The sequence below is a fragment of the Molossus molossus genome, unplaced genomic scaffold (assembly GCF_014108415.1).
Source record: "Molossus molossus isolate mMolMol1 unplaced genomic scaffold, mMolMol1.p scaffold_m16_p_15, whole genome shotgun sequence".
Taxonomy (NCBI): domain Eukaryota; kingdom Metazoa; phylum Chordata; class Mammalia; order Chiroptera; family Molossidae; genus Molossus; species Molossus molossus.
The window spans coordinates 69,008,848-69,029,694 of record NW_023425350.1 but is presented as its reverse complement, the minus strand read 5'-3'; the positions used below and the strand labels follow the sequence as shown (position 1 = coordinate 69,029,694).

General features: G+C 44.0%; 1 protein-coding gene across 1 annotated transcript; it reads left to right on the top strand.

Moving 5' to 3' along the window:
- The first annotated feature begins 2,251 nt into the window (after positions 1-2,251).
- On the top strand, positions 2,252-18,697 carry SLC20A1 (solute carrier family 20 member 1). The gene is made up of 11 exons (XM_036262292.1): positions 2,252-2,388; positions 2,641-3,259; positions 3,397-3,537; positions 3,722-3,807; positions 9,794-9,890; positions 12,622-12,741; positions 14,187-14,456; positions 14,569-15,127; positions 15,695-15,880; positions 16,876-16,960; positions 17,774-18,697. Exons 2-11 carry the CDS (start codon positions 2,902-2,904, stop codon positions 17,927-17,929), a joined length of 2,058 nt encoding a protein of 685 aa, XP_036118185.1. The 5' UTR covers positions 2,252-2,388; positions 2,641-2,901; the 3' UTR covers positions 17,930-18,697.
- Positions 18,698-20,847: the final 2,150 nt, after the last annotated feature.

The window sequence follows — 20,847 nt, the reverse complement described above, 5'->3', positions numbered from 1 at the left end:
GTTAATTAAGAATTAAATTATTTAATTCTGGCTGTCAAAAATACTAGGGGCATTAAAATCACCAGGGGCTCAAGTATAGTCACATGACTGGTGAGTAGCAGAGCAGGTGGTCTGGCTTTATAGTCTGTTTAATCACTAGACCAAATGGCCTGACTAACATGTTAGAGTGTGTGCCAACACCTTGATTCTAACAGAGAAATATACCCTTAGGATCTCTGTCCTCTTTCCCATGTTCAGCCATGAGGCCAGAACCCAGCATCCACAGTGTGTGTACTGGTGTTCCTCATACTTCCTCTTTCTTTCCTCTTTCAACACACTGTAACTTCTCTCCACAGGCAGAACCCTACCTTTCCTCCCTTAAGGGAGGATGAAGGCATCCAGACCAAGGCAAGTCCAGGTCTCTAATGGCATTTCCCCCCCAGGTGAGGTGGTCAGGACCCACCTCTAATTCTTTAAGCCCACTTAGTAGAGGCACTCTGAGTTTTCCCAGGAGGAAGGTTAAGATCATTCCAGAGCCTGAAGATGTGGACAGAATTCACTTGTAATGCAAGGGCATTCCCATTGAATCTCCTACTCCCTCAAACCCACCCAAGGGGCTTGGACTGTGCTCTCTTACTTGGATGGATATTCACCTGCATGGATATTCGAACACCTCACACAGAGGTTGTCCAGCAAGTGTTTGCCAACTTAAGGAGCTAATTACCACAGATGGGCAAAAGTACACCCATGGACAGATTAAAAAAACATGCCGGGAAGAGTTCTAGGCAATTTCTTTATAAATAACTGCTTTGAAAATTATTTTAAATGGCAGAATGCTAAGGACCTTTAACAGGTGAGTCCTTTTACTTGTTTTTCATAACCTGGAAATGAATTAAGGGTGGAGGGAGGTGGATGGATACTGAATTGTCCTCCAGGGTCAATGCTACCGGATATGTACTTTCTCAGACATGACCTTGGGTCGTGAAACTTTGCAAATTACTCATACAACTCCATCATAGGTAGGTCAGAGGATGCTCAGGAGTTTACGCCTCCATAATAGCTCAGACATAGCAACGACTTAAAAACTTACAATGTCTTTGTTTCTGCTCTTCAGTGCAGGGCTGCTAGAGATGACAAAGAGAGGGCAAGGGATCTAGAACATTCTAAGCCTGGTTCCTCTTTCTGGTTAGGATTCTTTAATTTCACTGCATCCCTGACAAGAGATTACTACCTCTCGCTCCCATGGCATGATCGGTTGTCTTAATTTCAAGATGTAAGACGAAATGCCACCGAATATGCAGAGCAAATTTTATGAGTGTGAAAACTACACTATAGACCACATAGGGACCAGAAGTCAACTTATCTTCTAGGATGGGATGCAAAGAGAACATGACATTCCATCCTTTCCTACATCCGAAAACAAGTACATTCAGGGAAAGCGAAAACGGGAATTAGCATTTACTGAACGCCCTGAGTTCTACTCACACTCATACACTGTGACACTGAGTCCCCGCCACTGCGCGGGTACAGAACGCTAACAATTCACGTTTGGGAGCGCGCAGTCGGACATCTGGGACTGGCTCGCGGAGCCGCGGTGCCGCGAGCAGGAGCAGAGACTGGACTCCTCTCCACCGCGCACCGCAGAAATCACAGGCGTCCGCGGGGGTGGGTGACCCAGAGCGTCTACCGCCTGGTTCTCGTGACTGTCCACTCCGCCTCCACCCGGTGCGCGACTGCGGGAGCAAGGCCACTGCAGGAGCGCCTTCCTCCTCCGGGGCGGGGCAGCGCCAGTCTGGCCAAGGGCATCACAGGGGCGACAACAAGCAGAAACTGGATCCGCAGAGTCACCGGCCAGGTGTGGCCTCCGGATGCCGCGGGGGCCAGATGCGCTCGAGGTGCGGCTGGGGACGCGGCCCGCTCCCTAAAGCGGGGCTCGCGGGACGAACCAGGAACGACTGCGATTCCGGCCTCTACAAGCCCGCACACGACGCCCGCTGTCACTAGGCTGCGAGGCCACACTAAGCGGAGACCCCCGGGCGCGGCCGCTCAACTCCTCCCCTAGCGATGAGCTGCCCGTGGGGGCGTGGCCTCCGGGGCTCCACCGGCCAATGAGCGCCGATGTCGGGCTTCCCCCGCTGGGCCGGCGGGAGTGCGTCACCGAAGGCGGGCCGCCAAGCCGGCGCGCGCGCGCGCGCGCGCTCAGCGGGTCACGTGGGCCGCGCCGGCTATAAGGTGCGGCGGCAGCGGTTGCCATCAGAGTGATGGCCGTCGGCAAGCGCCGCTAGTTTCTTCTGCTCGGCTGCTGAGGCACCGCGCTGCTTCCTGGAGAGCCCGACCCTGCCCGCCGTGTGCTCCCCGCGTGCTCGCCGCCTGGCCCTCCCTGTCCCCTCTCGACCTTCGTCGCCTGTGGTGAGTGGGGCGCCGGGTGAGGGGCGCTTTCTCTCCCGGCGGGCGGGATTCGTGCCTCGTGCTGCCCCACCCCCTCCCCGCCCGCGGCCTTTTTGGCGGCTCCGGCGCGCGCGGGAGAGGCCCGTTTCGGTGTCTGCGGAGGGCGCGTGGGCGGGCACGGGGAGGGGCCCGCCACGTGCTGGCCGCGCGTCCGCCCGGGCTGGTGGGCAGCTGGCGGTGGGCGCGCGCCATTGTGCTTCCTTGTCCCCCCAGGATGAGCCGCTGTCCGCGCGCGTCCCCGACATGGCCTTCCGCGCCGCGCCGCTAGCCCTCCGGAGCCCGAGGCGTCCCGGACCGCAGATGCCCGCGCGCAGCGTATAGCAGTGGCCGCCCGGTGTCTGCCGCAGTTTACAGTATTTAATTTTATGTAATATATATTATTTATTAGCGCGTCTGTGATACCTCATACTCACTCTGTTTACACGCCGGAAAGCTGCGCAGTAGTTTTTGTTAGTTGAGGCCGCCGCTCTGGGGATGGCGTCCACCGGGGCCACGCTGATGGCCAGCACCACGGCCACGCTGATGGCCAGCACCGTGGCTCCGACCACCGGCCCGCAGGTGGAGTACCTGTGGATGCTGATCCTGGGCTTCGTCATCGCCTTCGTGCTGGCCTTCTCCGTGGGCGCCAATGACGTAGCGAATTCGTTCGGCACGGCCGTGGGCTCGGGAGTGGTGACCCTGAAGCAGGCCTGCATCCTCGCCAGCATCTTCGAGACGGTGGGCTCCGTCCTGCTGGGGGCCAAAGTGAGCGAGACCATCAGGAAGGGCCTGATCGACGTGGAGATGTACAACTCGACCCTGCTGATGGCCGGCTCGGTCAGTGCCATGTTCGGTAAGTCGTGTGATACTCGTCCCCTGTGTTGGGTGAGCAAGTGCCTGTCCTGTACCTTGCGTGTGATTTCCTTCAGAATTCACCGGGGACATAATGGGATTTTGGCATTTACTAAATAAAACTTGACTGTGTTTCAGGTTCTGCTGTGTGGCAGCTAGTGGCTTCGTTTTTGAAGCTTCCCATTTCTGGAACCCATTGTATCGTTGGTGCCACCATTGGTTTCTCCCTTGTGGCACAAGGGCAGGAAGGTGTCAAGTGGTCTGCACTGGTGAAGATTGGTATGTTTAATTCAGAAGGTCTCTTATTTTTTATTGTCATGTTCCATGGCTTTATGTATGGGAGTATATTGTGTAGAACGGAGGGATGGACTAAAGTTCTGAAAACAGAATACTAAAATTTAAAGTGTGTTTTGGCTCCTGGTTTTTGTTAGCTGACATTTATTCTTAATGTGTTCTATTCCAGTGATGTCTTGGTTTGTTTCTCCGCTGCTTTCTGGTATCATGTCTGGAATTTTATTCTTCCTTGTTCGGACATTCATCCTCCGTAAGGTAACTTCTCTCCCCCCTTTTATGACCTTTAATGGATCACACTCAGTGGTGTTCAAGTCAGTGGCATTATTGCAAGTATGGTTGGTGTGTAGGTATACGTGGCCTTGAAAAGTTGAGGGATTCTTTGTTTTGTACACCTTTTGTATGTCACCAAGTTCTCTCAAAGAAGGAAGCTTTCAACACCCAAGAGGGTGTTCAGGAGGGAAAATTGAATGAATGCTGTGGTGTGGCAAGGAATAGGAGTGACTGGGAGTAGAAAATTAGAGAAATGTATTTAGGCTAGCTTTGTTTGGTTGCATGCAGATTACTACTTTAAACCACCATCATGTAGACTATTTTGAATTGTAAGCTTGAGGTTCAACAAGTCAGTGTTCTCTGTGGCTATTTCTTAATACCACTTAAATGGAGTAGTTTGGGTCTACATAGTTAATTCAGTAGAGGTGATTATTGTAACTTGTTTATAAGTTACAATACTTCTCATAGTTACTAGACTCTAATTCCTTGGAATAGGTGAAAAGAACCAATAGAGGTAGTTTTTGTTTTGTTTTTCTTGGCCAGAAAAAAAAATCTAGTGAGCCATTTAATTTCCTGTCCACTTGAAAGTCCCTTTTTCAGGGACCCGATAGCATTTCTTTTATTAGGAAGTCTGATGCTGGCTCCAGTGTGGACACCAAGGGGTGTTGTCATTGGACTGAGTTACAGTAAGAATAAGTGCATTTTTCTAAAGAAACAAAGTTGTTCTTTTTCTGAGGTAAATGGCTCTTAACTGTCCATTGTAAATTCTTAGAAAATGCTTCTAAACTGTAGAAACCTGAGTGGAGGGAGATAGGTAGCTTAATCCCCAGAGGTAAGAATATGTTTAGAACCACTTGTTTGGTCTAGTTCTAGGCTTCTCTAGGGAAGGATTTGTGCCTCTTCTCTGTAGAAACTGACTGGTAAAGTGATTCCTGATCATGTTTCCCATGGCATTAATATAGCAGAATAAAGCAGTTTAGTACTTTGAAAACTTGAAACATTTGTAGCCTGGAATAATGTGAGAGTAAACAGTTCATTGATAATAACTGTCTCAGAGTTTGGTGGTGTTTATCCAGCAAGCTGGTATGACTACACCTACCCTCCCACTTCCCATAGCTGTGTCATGACAATGGGATGCTTAGATTGGAGGTTTACCAGTAGTCCCAGACCAGATTCGTCACACAGCTTTCTCCACATCAGAGAACCAGGAGAATTGATAGAATCTCTTTTTAGGAATTCCTGCTTTATAAAGGTTTACACTAGGTCCCTGTTGATTGATTATTGGGAAGCAGGTGCATCTGATTCTGGAGGGGTTTTGTGGGTCTCAGGACAAAACATACTTGTCTTCTTTACGGGGAATGATGGTGTTCTGAGGAGCAAAGAGAGATTTTTGAGGTGCCAGACCTCTTGTTTGAGAAATGTGTGCCGGGTACTTTTAACCCCCAGTAATATTGAGAGCTTCAGTTAGATATATTAGTGTTTTTAAAAATATGTTCTTACGACTTTAGAGAGAGGAAGGGGGAGGAGGGAAAGAAAAACATCTGTGAGAAACATAGGTTGGCAGCCTCCTACATGTTCCCTGCTGGGGATTGAGCCTGAAACCCTGGTATGTGCCCTGATGGAGGGACAGGACAGATGGGCGACAGGAGGACATGGGACCATGCTCTACCAACTGAGCCACACCAGCCAGGGCTATATTAACATCTTAACTCTATATTCCGTGTATGGGTATAAGGGTGGGCATGATCAAGTATGACCCCCCAACCCCGCCTTGGGCACATGCTCTTGAACATACACTGTGTGTCCAGTCTATCAGTAACATGAGTGCTCAGGCAATGAGTGTGAATATTTCTGGCTAGTTAGGTTTTTGTTTTTGTTTTTGTTTTTTATCCTCACCCGAGGACATTTTTTTTGCATTTATCTTCAGATAGAATGGGAAGGGGAGGAGAGGAAGGGAGAGAGAGAGAAACATCTATGTGAGAGAGACACGCTGAGTGGTTGCCACCCACACGACCCCAGTGGTCCGGGGACAAACTGCAACTGAGGTACACGCCCTTAGCGGGAACTGAATCCCGGACTCTCTGGTCCGCAGGCCGACGCTCTAACTGCTGAGCCATCTGGCCAGGGCTAGTTAGGTTTTTTTTTTTTTTTTTAAATCCTCATCAGAGGATATTTTTCCATTGACTTTTAGAGAGAGTAGAAGTGGGGAAGAAGAGAAACATGTATGTGAGAAAGACACATCAATTGTTTGCCTTCCTCATGAAGATCAAACCTGCAACCCAGGTACATACCGTTAACCGGGAATCAAACTTGGGACCTTTCAGTGAGCAGTCCCATGCTCCAAACACTGAGCCACACTTGTCAGGGCTGGTTAATTAGGTTTTAAGTCTCAAGAAAAGATCCTTAGACTAGTAACTTTTGGGAGTCTTGGCTGTTAAAATCTTCAAGCTTAAGTTTTTTTTTTTTTTTGAAATTGACACTGAAATTACTTTTTAAAAAGTTTCTGTTTTCTGAATGTCTGTTCCAAGGATGTTGAGTAGTCCAGTAGGAAAAAGCAGAATGGAGGTGAGGTACTTCTAAGGACTGCGGCAGTAAACAGGAATAGGGGAAGGGAAGGGGAAGTTTTCCTGTTGAGTATTTAAATTCTAGTCAAAGAAAACAGGTCTTTCAGCATTCTCCTTTCTACTAGGAATCACAATGAATATATCTAGGATATCTTTTTAAACTCAGAGGAACCTTTTTCTTTAGATAAAAGTTTACTGGAACCTTCATTGTGTAAAACATGAACTGTTACGGTTGAAAATGGGGATTATAGAGACCCCTTTCCTATTCTATATAAATGAATGATAAGACACATTATTGTTATTACTATTATTATTTTTAAATCCTCACCCAAGTACACTTTTTTGCATTTATCCTCAGATAGAGCAGGAGGGAAAGGGGGGGAAAGAGAGAGAGAAACACACATGAATAGCCACCACCCAAATGACCCCAACCGGGGAGAGGACAAACCACAACTGAGGTACGTGCCCTTAGTGGGAACCGAACCTGGGACTCTCAGGTCCGTGGGCCAATGCTCTAACCGGTGAGCCAAACCGACCAGGGCAAGACAAATTATTTACAGGTAAAGTTTCAAAGGAATGTTAGTCTTGGTTACTTCTTGGGAGTGACTGAGGAGTCTGGAGTAAAAGGGAGAGGTAGATTTCTCAGATTTTTCCTTATTCCTAGATTATTATGAACCTTGATTTTTAAAACCATGAGCCTGCTATTTCATAATAAACTATTAGTAGTATCATTCATTTCCCTATCCCAGGTAATTTATTACTGGTTACCTTGGAATATGTAATTGAGCTATACAGAAAAATAAACAAATACCTGAGCTACTTCCTCTTTGCTCAACCAAGTACTGTTTGACTTGATACCAAATGCCATATATTTGAAAATCTGTTAAGAGAAGTCCCTACTTAAGTCCATAGAACCCTAATAGTTTTTTAAAAATTTTTATTTATTATTTTAAATTAATTTATTTTTGTTATAGATGTTTCTCCTTTTTCCCCCATTCTCCTCCTCATCCCTCCCTGCCCCATCCCCAGCTTTGTTGTCCATGTCCATCAATTACGCGTACATGCATATAAGTTCAGTGGTTTATCTCCACCCCCCATTCCCTCTTCTGAGGATTGTCAGTCTGTACCCTACTTTCACATTTCTGGGTCTACCCTGTTCCTCAGACTGTTATGTTCATTATATTCCACAAATAAGTGAGATCATGTGATATTTGTCTTTCTCTGCTTGGCTTGTTTCACTTAGGATAATACTTTCCAGGTCCCTCCATGTCATCTCAAAGGAAAAGAGATCTTTCTTTCTTACAGCTGCATAGTACTCCATTGTGTATATGTACCACAGCTTTTTTATCCACTTGTCTACTGATGGCTGTTTTCAGATCTTAGCTATTGTAAATAGTGCTGCTATGAACATGGGGTACATATATTCTGATTGGTGTTTCAGGCTTCTTAGGGTATATTCCTAGAAGTGGGATCACTGGGTCAAATGGCAATTCAATTTTTAACTTTTTGAGGTAACAGCATATTGTTTTCCATAGTGGCTGCACCAGTCTGCATTCTCACCAGCAGTGTACTAGAGTCCCCTTTTCTCCACACTCTTGCCAGCACTTGTTGTTTGATGCTTTGTTGATGGTGGCCACCTAATGGGTTTTGATTGGGGGCAGGGTGTCTTAGGTTTCTTGGAGGATTTTCTTCAAACCACAGATCTTAAAAGAAAAATGTATATATACACCTTAGGCTCATAACCTATTGACTTCCTTTGGGGTGTGACCCACACTGTTGAGTTGCTCCGGGATACTTAACAGTCCCTGGGTTCTAGAGGTTATTGTTTTTATTTTGGCTATTTATCTGTAGATAGTGAGCTAGAACTCTGTGCTTTTCAGTGAGGACCCATCTTTATTGATTTGGAGTGGCACGTTTACTTTCTCTTGTTTCTTTGATCTTAAGCCACTGCTTCCCTCTTCCCAATGTACTGGTTATTCTGGAAGTTGTAGGATCACTTTTGGGTCTTTCCCTCTGTGTCTTCCTCCCCTCCCCAGAATTTTCCATTGGATTGTGATCAAGATAGCAGTAAACCTTTAGGTTAACATCTTTATAGGTTAGCCTTCCCAAATCTATGCTTTCATTCTTTTAAGTGACTTCGGTATTTTTCTGTAGAATTAATACACATTTGTTGTAAGTGGAATTATTCTTCTTTCCAGTCACATTGGCCTCTGCTGTTCAGGTTTTAGCCTCAGAGCCTTTGCACTTGCTGATGTAACTATTTGGAATGTTCTACCCCTCCTCCCCATAGCTAGGTAGTTAGCTGTCTGGAATGCTCTGCCCCCTTCTTTCCCCAGATAGCCAGATAGCTGCTGGGTTCTTCTCTACCCCTAGGTGTATACATGGTTGTATTTGTGTCTTTGCTGCACTGATTCTTACTCCCACCCCCCTCTCTGAATTAAAATATAGTCCACCTTCCATCACTGCCCCCTTGCCCTTCTTTATTTTTCTTCATAGCATTTGTCAGGCTTTTACATTATTTATGCTAGAATGTAAATGTCACTTCTTTGAAGGCAGGGATTTTGTCTCATTCATTTCTGTATTTCAGTGCCCAGAATAGTACCATGATTGGTTTTTATCTTAGCACTTGGGTAAATCATTAATAATGGTGTATTTATCAGATATCTAGATCAGGTAGTTGTTAGAGTTATATCCTACTACATTTTTAAGAAATCTTTGCAGGTATAAAGTCTGGTAAGAATTGTTCTAACATCACCCTGGTTGGTTTGGCTCAGCAGTTAGAGCGTTGGCCTGTGGACCAAAGAGTCGTGGGTTTGATTCTGGTTGAGGGCACGTACCTTGTTTACAGTTTGATCCCTGTCCTTGATGTATCTCTCTCTCACATCGATGTTTCTCTCTCTCCCTCCCTCTCTTCTACTCTATATCAGAAAATCAATGGAAAAATATCCTCTGGTAAGGATAAAAAAAGAATGTTCTAATATCTCATGGTCTGTTACTTGACATCTCTTACAAATGTCCAGTACACCTTCAGGTGTGCACTCAGATTTACATTTGGACCAAAGGTACCTTGGAACTATAGTCGTTAAATCGATGTTTTAGGTCATTACGAACCAGTCACTGGTAGAGGTAGTCTTGCTAAACACTGGAACGTGTTCCCCTCCCCCAAACCAAAACAACCAAGAAGCAAAAAAAACCCCCAAAAAACATAAGCTTAAATTCAGGTAGATGTAGATAAGCCTTGATGAACAGACTTCCAGGAACAGATGAAGAAAAAATCCAACTGGGCTTGGGAACAACTGTGGAGAAACAGTTATTGGCACTGGAATTCGTGAACCTGCCCTTTTATAAGGCTCTATAGACATAATTTTCACAGCTTTTCAGATTTTGATCTTCATGTTATTTTATAGGCGGATCCAGTTCCTAATGGTTTGCGAGCTTTGCCAGTTTTCTATGCTTGCACGGTTGGAATAAACCTGTTTTCCATCATGTATACTGGAGCACCTTGTAAGTACATATCAAAATATTTAGATGTGAATTTAAAGTTGTTTACAAAACTTGCATTAAATGCCCAATTTACCCCTTTTTGCTTTTCAGGGCTGAAATCTCCTAGAAGGTGGCTGGCCTGCACCCATTTCAGAAGGCTGCAGGCTAGTGTATGCTGAGTTAACCTAGATAGTTTTTCAACCAAAGAGACCTGCTCAGATTCTAAATCACTACAGACTTTTACTCTTTAGTCTTCACAGGACCCAAGATAATTTGGTCTTCTCCCTCCCTTTCTCCTAACTATGCTAAAAATACTGGCATTGGTACTGGCCTCAACTGCTGGCTGCTGAAGAGTCCTTAATTATATCTGGTCTTCTGTAATCAGCCATTTAGCACTGGTTTGCTGGATATTCTCATTTTTCTCCCCAATGGAGCTACTTTTGTTTCTAAGTACTAAACTTGCTCCTCTGAACCTGCTTGAATGAGAAGAGTTGGGATGTTTAACACCTGGTCTGAGTGCACGTGGAAGAAGAATTCATGCAGCTAAGAGGAAAAGTCATTTGTGAGAATGTAAAAATTGAAATATTACTTTATGTTGGGGCTAAGGAAATTTATGGATTAAATTATGATGCATATTTAATTTAGCAACCAAAAAAGATTGACAACTTATAACTTGTTGGCAGGTCTTACCTGCCTTGATCAGCTTAGTGGTGCTCTCAAAGTTCATTCAGTGTTAGGGCTTTTGATCATTAAGTCGCTCTTGATCTTTTGACTGATACCCTGGAAGAAATACATGTACATTATTGCTCAGGACACACGTGCATAAAGTGAGGGAGAAGGAACTGGAATAGTATCTGGAAGTCTGACCTTACTGTGTGCACTCATGTTTTCAAATACTCTTTAGTTTTGTTTTGTTTTAATGTTGTGGTCCACTAAATTTATTTCTGACTAATGGATTAGCTCACTATAGTAATGTTACTAATCAGAAATGGAGTTAACTTTTGTCTTGAGTCTTGTAGTAGTTAGGAGAGAAAATGGACAACTTTATGAGGATATTGATCTTCCTTTTGGCATACCAGACTCCTCACCAAATGCCGCAGGCCACGAAAAGCTTGCATGTAGCATTTCCATGGTTTTATATTGGGTTCGTCATGCCAACCTAAGAAGTCTCCCGAGAGGCTCTAAACACTGGTGGTATATGTAGCAGCAGCAGAGCTCATAGTTCAGTGGAATTAGCAACTTCAATTTTCATTCATTTTTGAAAAGGGAACTTGGATCATTTGTTCTGACCTTTGTGGATCAATTACAAGAAAAACCTGACTCATTTTCCCTTTATTTTATTTATTATTTTTATTTTTTTGGTACGTGCCCCTAGTGGGAACTGAACCCAGGACTCTTGTCCGCAGGCCAAGACTCCAACCGCTGAGCCAAACCGGCTAGGGCTCATTTCCCCTTTTTGACTTGGAACATGGACAAGTTTAAATTGTGATGGATATTGATTGAATTTCACGTGTATTTTCCTTTATGTGACTTAATTACATGATCAAGCTTGATAGCAGGAGTTAAAATGAAAAGATTTATAGTCACTATAAAACTTGTATTTTTGAAGGGACCTCAATTTATATATGATTTTTAAAAGCTTTAAAATTTTTTTTTTTATTATTTTTATTGATCTTAGAGGAGAGGAGAGAGATAGAAACATCAGTGAGAGAGAACACTGATTGGCTGCCTCCAGTATACCCTCCACTGGGGATTTGGCCCACAACCTGGGCATGTGTCCTGACCGGGAATCGAACCAGCGACCTCTTGGTGCATGGGTTGATGCTCAACCACTGAGCCAAGGGGGCTGGGCAATATATGATTCTTAAATAGTAATTATTTTGAGGGGCAATAAAATTTTCATTTTATAAATAATTTAATTCCTAATAAGCAAAAGAAAGCAGAGCAGTCGTAAGTAACTAATCTCTTCTTGGATAAACTAGAAACCATAACATCTTTTAGGCTTAAATAAGATTCTGTAGTGGTTTGCTTCTGTTATAAAGAATACACTAGAGGCTTGGAGTTGACATTTCATTGATATGTGGATGCTAACTAATATTAATGATCCCTAAACCTTACGAAAAAGTAGACAAGTTTCTAAGATATGGCTTGTGAATGAAACTACCACTATTTTCCTTTTATGAAAGACTCCTTTGAACCTCATCTTTTGATAGATAGTATCCCTGTTTTCTCTATCTTGGTTTGATTAGTCTAAGAGATAATCTTGTTTTAAAGGATTTTGCTGGAGGCTAGTACAGTGGCTGTCATGACACCACAGATAATTGTAGCAGTATAACAGATGTGACTGTGGGCACCTTCCTGTGTAATGTGCACAGCCACTATCTGGAGGCTGGGGAGTGGGGTGGTTCCATTTTTTTTTTTTCATAACGAGTTATAGATTATCAGAGTATAGTAATCTCTATCATTGTCTAAGGCAAAGAAAGGGGAAAAGCTAGTTTGCGAAGGTGCTTGAGAGACGTCAGTGGAATAGGTTTTTAAAGCGGGCTGGACTGGTGTGGGTTTCAGGTGACAACTGGATTTTCCTCCCTACTCTGCATAACCACACGTACAGTAGATCCCGTGGACCTAAAGCTGGCAGCTGCTGTAAGGGTGATGGGCTGGCTGGGGAACCCAAGTCCCCACAGGAGGGTTTACACACTGTTATAAGGGCTGTAGCCCTGGGGTTTTCAAGATGCACCATTTTATCTCCTAGTGCTGGGCTTTGACAAACTTCCTCTGTGGGGCACCATCCTCATCTCGGTGGGATGTGCAGTTCTCTGTGCCCTTATCGTCTGGTTCTTTGTATGTCCCAGGATGAAGAGGAAAATCGAACGTAAGTAACACATTGTAGCAGAAAATTTAACTTGTAATGTTGTGCTTATTTCTTTTTGTTTGGCCAACTATAAAAATCCACTGTGTGGATATATTGACAAATTTAAAATGGATATTTGAGGATGTAGGTTTATGGTCCCAAAATATGTTCTTACTGACTTAAAATGACATGAGACTGGTCAGAAGGAATGTTGGACCTATGCTGTGGATACAAGCTGGCATTTAATTTATTATTTTACTGTAGCTTGATCAGGTAACAGTGATGATAGACAAATACAGATGTTGTAACCTTCATTAAATGAGAATACTTAAGGACGCTTAAGGGTACCTTAATGAAAAATAAGGGGCAGGTACAAAATACTTTTATGGAGGAAACATTTATCCTAATTACTTCTATGTATAACTTTAGATTTAGACATTCAAAACTGACTAATGTATGTCTCTGACTTTACAGTTCTCAGAATTGTAGAACAAATTCTAGAGGTGAACATTTCCAAGTGTCATTTAGGCTATTACTACACATAGTGTTGTAGTGTAATTAAACACTAAATAAATTTTGGTTAGTATCAGTCTTAAATTTTGTGTTCCTTTCTGTACTGGTGGAATTCTTTTAATGTTATCTTTCTCTGCCTTTTTCACTTGCAAATGCTCAGTTAGTGATGTAGTTTGCTCTTTGGAAGGGAGGCAGCACAGGCTGCAGTGGCCTTGGGAGCAGTGCTGTGTCATACGGCTGCACTGAGGCGCCTGAGCGCAGCGGGAGCGAGGCTCTCCGGACTTGCTGACCTCGTTTCCCCTCAGTCTGGAGAATATGATACAAGTCTCACTAATGTTTTATATCCTAGTCTGTAGCTTGACTGTGATACCTGAATGAGCATGTAAACACTGGGCATTGGCATGATAGACAGAAAATATTCCTATCTGGTTGTGGACTTTAGAATCATAGACACATCTGTGTTTTACAGAAGTGGAAATTAAGGTTGTCATCTTCAGTTGCCTGCACTGAGCTGTGTTTCTTTTCTTGAATTCATAGAGGGGATTTTGGGGGAATTCCTTTCTTAAAAATATGAACTAGATGCAGTCCAGATTCCAATCCTTTGCCAGCCTTGGCTTGAGTTACTTTTTACTACAGAACAGGTCGGCAGGGAGCTAAGCATGGGTTTACATGTCAAGGGTTGTGAAGAACAAGACACAACAGAACCCACAAAACCTTTGCTGTCTGGTCCTTTACTGAAAGACTTGCAGCCCCTGATACCGAGTGTCCTGCATTGCTGGTTTCCTCCCAAGAAATATATGAGATGTGGCAAATACAACAGACAGAAAGATTATTTTGAATTTTTACTGAAGTTTACATATGTTATTTTGAGATGGACTTTTTTGAGGTGGGGGAAGGGGAGATGTGGAGCAAGTTGGTTTGATCAAAACTGAACAAAAACTCCTTTTTTCTAGGAGAAATAAAGTCTAGTCCTTCAGAAAGCCCCTTAATGGAAAAAAAGAATAGCTTGAAAGAAGACCATGAAGAAGCCAAGTTGTCTCTCGGTGACATTGAAACCAGGAGTCCCAATTCTGAGGCGGGACCTGCCACCGTGCCCCTGCGGGCTGTGGTGGAAGAGAGGACCGTCTCATTCAAGCTGGGAGACTTGGAGGAAGCGCCAGAGCGAGAGCGGCTTCCCAGTGTGGACCTGAAAGAGGAAACCAGCCTGGACGGTGCCATGAACGGTGAGTGGAATTTCTTTGGTAGGGAAATAGTTTCACTTTTCTGCTGGTACAGAGGCTTGCTGATGGATCCTGATGCTCTTTGTAATGAGTATTACCTTTTGGTCTTGACCAGGTGCAGTGCAGCTGCCTAATGGGAACCTTGTTCAGTTCAGCCAGGCCGTCAGTAACCAGATCAACTCCAGTGGCCACTACCAGTATCACACCGTGCACAAAGACTCCGGCTTGTACAAAGAGCTGCTGCACAAGCTGCATCTTGCCAAGGTGGGCGACTGCATGGGAGACTCTGGTGATAAACCCTTGAGGCGCAATAATAGCTACACTTCCTATACCATGGCAATTTGTGGCATGCCTCTGGATTCATTCCGTGCCAAAGAAGGTGAGCAGAAAGGTGAAGAGATGGAGAAGCTGACGTGGCCAAACGTGGATAGCAAGAAGCGAATTCGAATGGACAGTTACACCAGCTACTGCAATGCTGTGTCTGACATTCACTCAGCCTCTGAGATGGACATGAGCGTCAAGGCAGAGATGGGTCTGGGTGACAGAAAAGGAAGTAGTAGCTCTCTGGAAGAATGGAACGACCAGGATAAACCAGAAGTGTCTCTCCTCTTCCAGTTCCTGCAGATCCTCACGGCCTGTTTTGGTTCATTTGCCCATGGTGGCAATGATGTCAGGTTGGTGACTTTGAATATTAGCATTGCTCATTCTATTTTTATAAGGCTGTGCTTGTGGCTGTGGTGCTTATACCATCTGGATTCTGAATATATAGGTAGGATGAGGTAATAGCAGTGATTGACTTAATAAAACAAACAGTAAAGTTTTTTTTCTTTAGAGCAGTTTCTGTGGACAATAAACATAGGTATTGTTCAGACAAGTCTTGTTGTATATGGAGATGGGCCCCAGTTCTTTGATAAGAAATTTTAGGATATAGGATGGAAAAATTAACATTGCCTTGTGGGATGAGTTTGTAGGCCATTGGCTTTAGTTCTCTGGTTCATAAAGTGTTGGAGCCCAGATTTACTTTGGGCGCCCTGTGGGAAGACAGGCTCCACCTGCGTGGCACCTCTCAGCAGCTCTCTTCTGCTTCTCTTACGTATGTGGGTTCCTTTCATTTCCTGTGAAACAGACCTGTTTGCTAAGTGAGCTTCAAGCTTCACTCAAGACAACTAGTAAGTTACTCAGCAAACCACAGCTTGTCAGTTCTGCCTGAAAAGTTATCTTTACCCTCATTTTTCTTTCAGCAATGCCATTGGCCCTCTGGTAGCCCTGTATCTGGTTTATGAAACGGGAGATGTGTCTTCAAAAGTTGCAACTCCAATATGGCTTCTGCTGTATGGTGGTGTTGGGATCTGTATTGGTCTGTGGGTCTGGGGAAGGAGAGTCATCCAGACAATGGGCAAGGATCTGACACCCATCACACCCTCCAGGTAATTGAAAAGGGGGGGTCTGTTTCCTGAGGGCACGTTGCCATGTGGTGCTGCCTCACAAGTCCTCTAGTTAAGTGACCCAGTTTGTGTCAGTTCTCGATGTTCTTACTGTTGCTGTGAACTTTTTATATTTCACTTATTTTCTGGCCCTTAGCCTAATTTTTTTTTATCCTCACCTGAAGACATTTTTGCATCCATCTTCAGATAGAACAGGAGGGAAAGAGGGAGGAAGAGAGAGAGAGAAACATTGAGTGGTTGCCACCCACATGACCTGAACCCGGGGCCTGTGACAAACTGCAGCCAAAGTACGTGTCCTTAGCGGGAACCGAACCCTGACCTCTCTGGTCCACGGGCCGACGCTCTAACTGCTGAGCCAAACCGGCCAGGGCTTAAGCCTGATTTTGGTCAAATATTTATTCAGCTCCAGGGGTCTCACAGCAGTAACTTTTTCTGAGGAAGATAGCTGTGCTCAGAGTGAACTGCTGTGTATACTCAGCCTTTCCTTTATTTGGGAGTCAAGACTGACGTCTCCCAAATTCTTCAAAATAAAAGTGTAAACCTTAAAACCTCAAACTTCAGAGAAAAGGAAGAAATTTCTCATGGCCTGATTGAAAGTAGATTTTAAGCCCTGGCTGGTTTGGCTCAGCTGTTAGAGGGTCAGCCCCTGGACCAGAGAGTCCTGGGTTTGGTTCCCGTTAAGGGCACGTACCTTGGTTGTAGTTTGTCCCTGGCCCTAGTTGGGGTCATGTGAGTGGTGACCACTCGATGTGTCTCTCTCACGTCGATGTTTCTCTCTCTTCCTCCCTCCCTCCCTCTCTATCTGATGATAAATGGAAAAAAATATTAAAGTAGATTTTCAGAGTTCTAGCCAATTAAAAGAGGTCTTTGGAGGCTTTGTCACTGAGTGGGGCACAGTAAGATGGCATTGACTTTGAGGTGGTGTTAATAAAAAAATTCAAATTTTATTCTTGACAAGTCATCTTTTGCATCCATAGTGGCTTCAGTATTGAGCTGGCATCTGCCCTCACTGTGGTAACTGCGTCCAACATTGGCCTTCCCATCAGTACAACCCATTGTAAAGTAAGTATAATGTCATGTGCTGTGCCATTGCATTGGTTCTGGTAATTTGTAGGCTTTTTTCTTTTTCTTTTTTTTTTTAAAATATACTTTGGTTTAGAAAGTTTTATGCAGTGGAATCTTGAAGAGCAGCAAGTTTAGGACATGTGTCAAGAATGTAAAGGCTTGCATTTTACAGTTTCTTGTGTTTGTTACTCTTATTTAGGCAGATAATACATATTCTCCCCAAAGGATGCAAAAGTCCTTTCATGTGGAGCCAGCAAGTCTGGGAGGCTGCTGGACAGTTGAAGGGCAGTTTAGTTAGAGCCTGTCAGGACTGAAGTACTAAGAAACCTGTTGAGCCCTGAGGTTGCTTGGTGACCATATAGTAACTGCAAGGAAAAGAAGATTAGTTCCCTAAGAGGGAAGTTTAAGTTGGCTCAACATGGAACCTGTGAGTCACACTTCTCTTTCAGGATTTCTCCACAGCTGACTGGCTATTAGGTCTAATAGCCTCTCTCTAGAACAATCTTTGGAAAACCTATAACTTAAAAGTAACTTATAAAGCAGTTAATTATTATTAGTGCAGTTCTTTAAATGCCAGTAGCTCAGAAGGGAAAAAGGAAGTGTTCTTTTCCTATCATATTTTATCCCAGTTAACAAATTCAGTGGTTGGTTTTTATATTGCCTTCACCCTCCCACGAGTAGCCTCGTTAACCTGTTACAAACCAGCTTTCATGCTTGTCTAATTCAGCAGTCTGGACTCCTTGCCTACCTAGCTCATGCCTCCCTTTACTGGCACTTAGTAACCAGTTCTCTTGCCTGTTTCTCTCCTAGGTGGGCTCTGTTGTGTCTGTTGGCTGGCTCCGATCCAAAAAGGCTGTTGACTGGCGACTTTTTCGAAACATTTTTATGGCTTGGTTTGTCACAGTCCCTATTTCTGGCATAATCAGCGCTGCTATCATGGCATTCTTCATATATGTCATCCTCTGAGCAGGAAGCTATTTGAAATGAGAATTGTGTCAGTGTTTGGGCCACTGTAGCGTCCCTGCTTCTCGGAAGATTACAGTGTTACAGAAGACCCAGGACAATCTCTAAAGTTTGGGAGCTGTGTGAGGAAGTATTACTTGTGCTACAATTGCTTTTGTGCTAAATATGACTTGTCTCAAAATTAGCTATTTAAATAGCCAGGTTTCCACTGGTTCCTATTGGCTGTGACTTCCTGTACATATTTACCTACTTTTTGTACCCGGCTTCAATTCCATTATGTTTTAATGTCTCTGAAGATAACTCGTGATTTCTTTTTTAAAACACCATTCAGAGCCATTTGACAAGTGTGTGCTCTGCTTGGTGGTGTCACCAGCTTCTGCCCGAACACGCACAGGGACTTAATAACAGAAACATATCTGAAGCTTCCCTTGTAGTCTCTTAGACAAATAGTCATTTGCACTCTGCCCTGCTGTTGGCAGTGGCAGGTTCTGCTAGCATTTGTGGGAACTTGTGAAGGGATGAGTTTCTTGGGCACAGTGAGAATTTAAATTAGTAACTTCTTTGCAACCAGTTGACTGACGTATTGCTTTGAAGAAGTAGGAAGAAAAGCCTCTGGCAGTCGTGTTTTTTTTTTTTTTTTTTAAGATTTCTGGCAGTGTGGGATGGATGAATGGAGTGGAGTGTGAACTTTGGGCAGTTAGATGGGACAGCCTTCCATGTTCATCTGTCTACCTCTTAACTGAATAAAAAAAGCCTACAGTTTTTAGAAAATTTGTTCTCTTGGTTTTTGTTCATATGGGAAGCATTGGGGTTCCTGATTAGTTGGTCTTATGCCATTAACGAGTGAGGCCTACACCCAGCTTCAAGTTCCCCACTCCCTGTTACGGTTCCTGTGACCTTACTATACATGACATCCTTAATGGGGACTTGGAAGTGTGGTATTTTTCCCTTTAAGAAATTTTTCCAATCACAGTTGACATTCAACATTGTATTAATTTTAGGTATATGTATTTTTTTCTTTTAATAGTGTGGCCTAGATACTTTAATGTTGGCACAAAAAGATCTATTCACTGTTTTTAACATCTACAGAGGTTCCTGTTTGAATGGACTATTTTATGATTGTTTCTAGCTTTGCTATTACAAAGAATACTCAGATGAGTGGGTGTGTGTGTGACATGCTCAGTTTCATTTACAAATCTTCTGTGTTGGATTTTTTAAATTTTTTTTTTTTATTCTCACCCGAGGACATTTTTCCATTTTTTGTTCAGATAGAATGGGAAGGAGAGATAGGAAGAGGGAGAGAGAGAGAAACATTGACGTGAAAGAGACACATCCAGTGGCTGCCTCCCGCACGACCCAGCCAGGGCCAGGGACAAATTGCAACCGAGATACGTGCCCTTAGTGGGAACCGAACCCTCTCTGGACTGCAGGCCAATGCTCTAACTGCTGAGCCAAACCGGCCTGGGCAGGATTCTTTAGTTCTGACCATTATCTCTCTTTTCCCCTGGGTCAGAATAGTTAATGGAAAGTTTTTCTTTGCAAACTAGGTTGATGGTTTCTGCTCTGAGAGCTACTTTTAGGAAGATGCTTTTTGGCAACCAGACTACCAAAGGTAAGGCTCTGCCTGCCCGCCTTGTGCCTGAGGGATTAGACCACTGGTTGGGTACATGCCCTAGAGTTGCTGAGTATGTTGGCCAGGCCCTGCACTGAGCTCTTTATGTGCAATTAGCCCTTGAGACCTGTAGTAGGTCTCACCCTTATTTTACAGATGATGGAAGGGGCTGGGAAACGTCTTCTTTCACAATACATGTTAGCAGAAAGTAGATGTTAGTTTTAGGCTTTGGAGCAGCTGGAGGTAGCTTTGTGGCTTTATTTGAGGAAGGAGGCCGGGGCTGTGGTAAAGGGGAACCTGGTGCTCTGCCCTGAACTGAGGGTTCTGGAGGAGGCCCTCTGAGCTTTGATACTACTCTCCTGGAGCCATATGTCCCTGTCTGCCCTGTGATTAAGTGGAGAACAGTAACCCTCCTCAACATTTTCCCTGTGGCTCAGGAAAGGACCCTGGGTGGGGGGGAGGGGAGGATGTGAAAAGCACCTAGTTCTGGGAAAGGGGAACCCCAGGAATGAGGAAGAGACCAGAGGGAATGTTTTCACAGAAACATCTCTGCCATGGCCAGAGACACATGCTGGTGGGAACTCGTGCCTATTTTTCTTGGGTACAGATGTTGCCTTTTTATAACCAAAGAAAGTTTTAAAAACAAAATCAAGGTTATATGTGTGCATATTAAGGAGTCAAGTGATTCAACAAGGCTTGTAACAACAGGTCTGCCATCCTTGTTTTTGGCTTTCCTAAGGCACCTGCTTTCAACCCCGGTTCCCTCTATCAGTGATGTTTAGTTCAGTCATAGACCCTAACCTCCCACCTTCACTGTATAATTAATTGGGTCTTAATTTTGGGAAGATCAGTATTCTGAGTATTTAAAAGTTAGTGCTGAGCTGCTGAGTCATACAGTGACTATACTGTGATCACTTTCCCTTTATATATATATATATAAATTTATTTATTTCTTTTCCCCCTTTGGTTCTTGTCACTAACTCATCTCAAAACTCCACCAGTTGTCTCATTTTGGGACTATTATAAGTGACCGGAATGGTCTCCACCGCTTAAGGGAGCCTCACTCACAGCTTCTGATCTGCTCCAGCCTAGAGAAGTTGCACACCTGCATCCTGAAGTCTTCATCGTCCTGGGGATTTCTTTCAGCTCCTTTGTTAAACTGCCCGTTTCTTCCAGCCCATTTTTCTAGCAGCTTCCTAAGAATGAGTGTTGGGGAGGAGCTTTTTGAGACCTTGTGTGTCCAAATGTGTTTATTCTATCTTCACATTTAATTGATAAATTTAAAAAATTATTTATTTTTAATTTAATG

Bases quoted from the DNA above. Each gene is read 5' to 3' on its own strand.
- SLC20A1 (XM_036262292.1), top strand. From the start codon at position 2,902: ATGGCGTCCACCGGGGCCACGCTGATGGCCAGCACCACGGCCACGCTG. The intron at 3,260-3,396 runs GTAAGTCGTGTG...ACTGTGTTTCAG, and splicing joins CTCGGTCAGTGCCATGTTCG to GTTCTGCTGTGTGGCAGCTA. The intron at 15,128-15,694 runs GTTGGTGACTTT...TTTTTCTTTCAG, and splicing joins CATGGTGGCAATGATGTCAG to CAATGCCATTGGCCCTCTGG.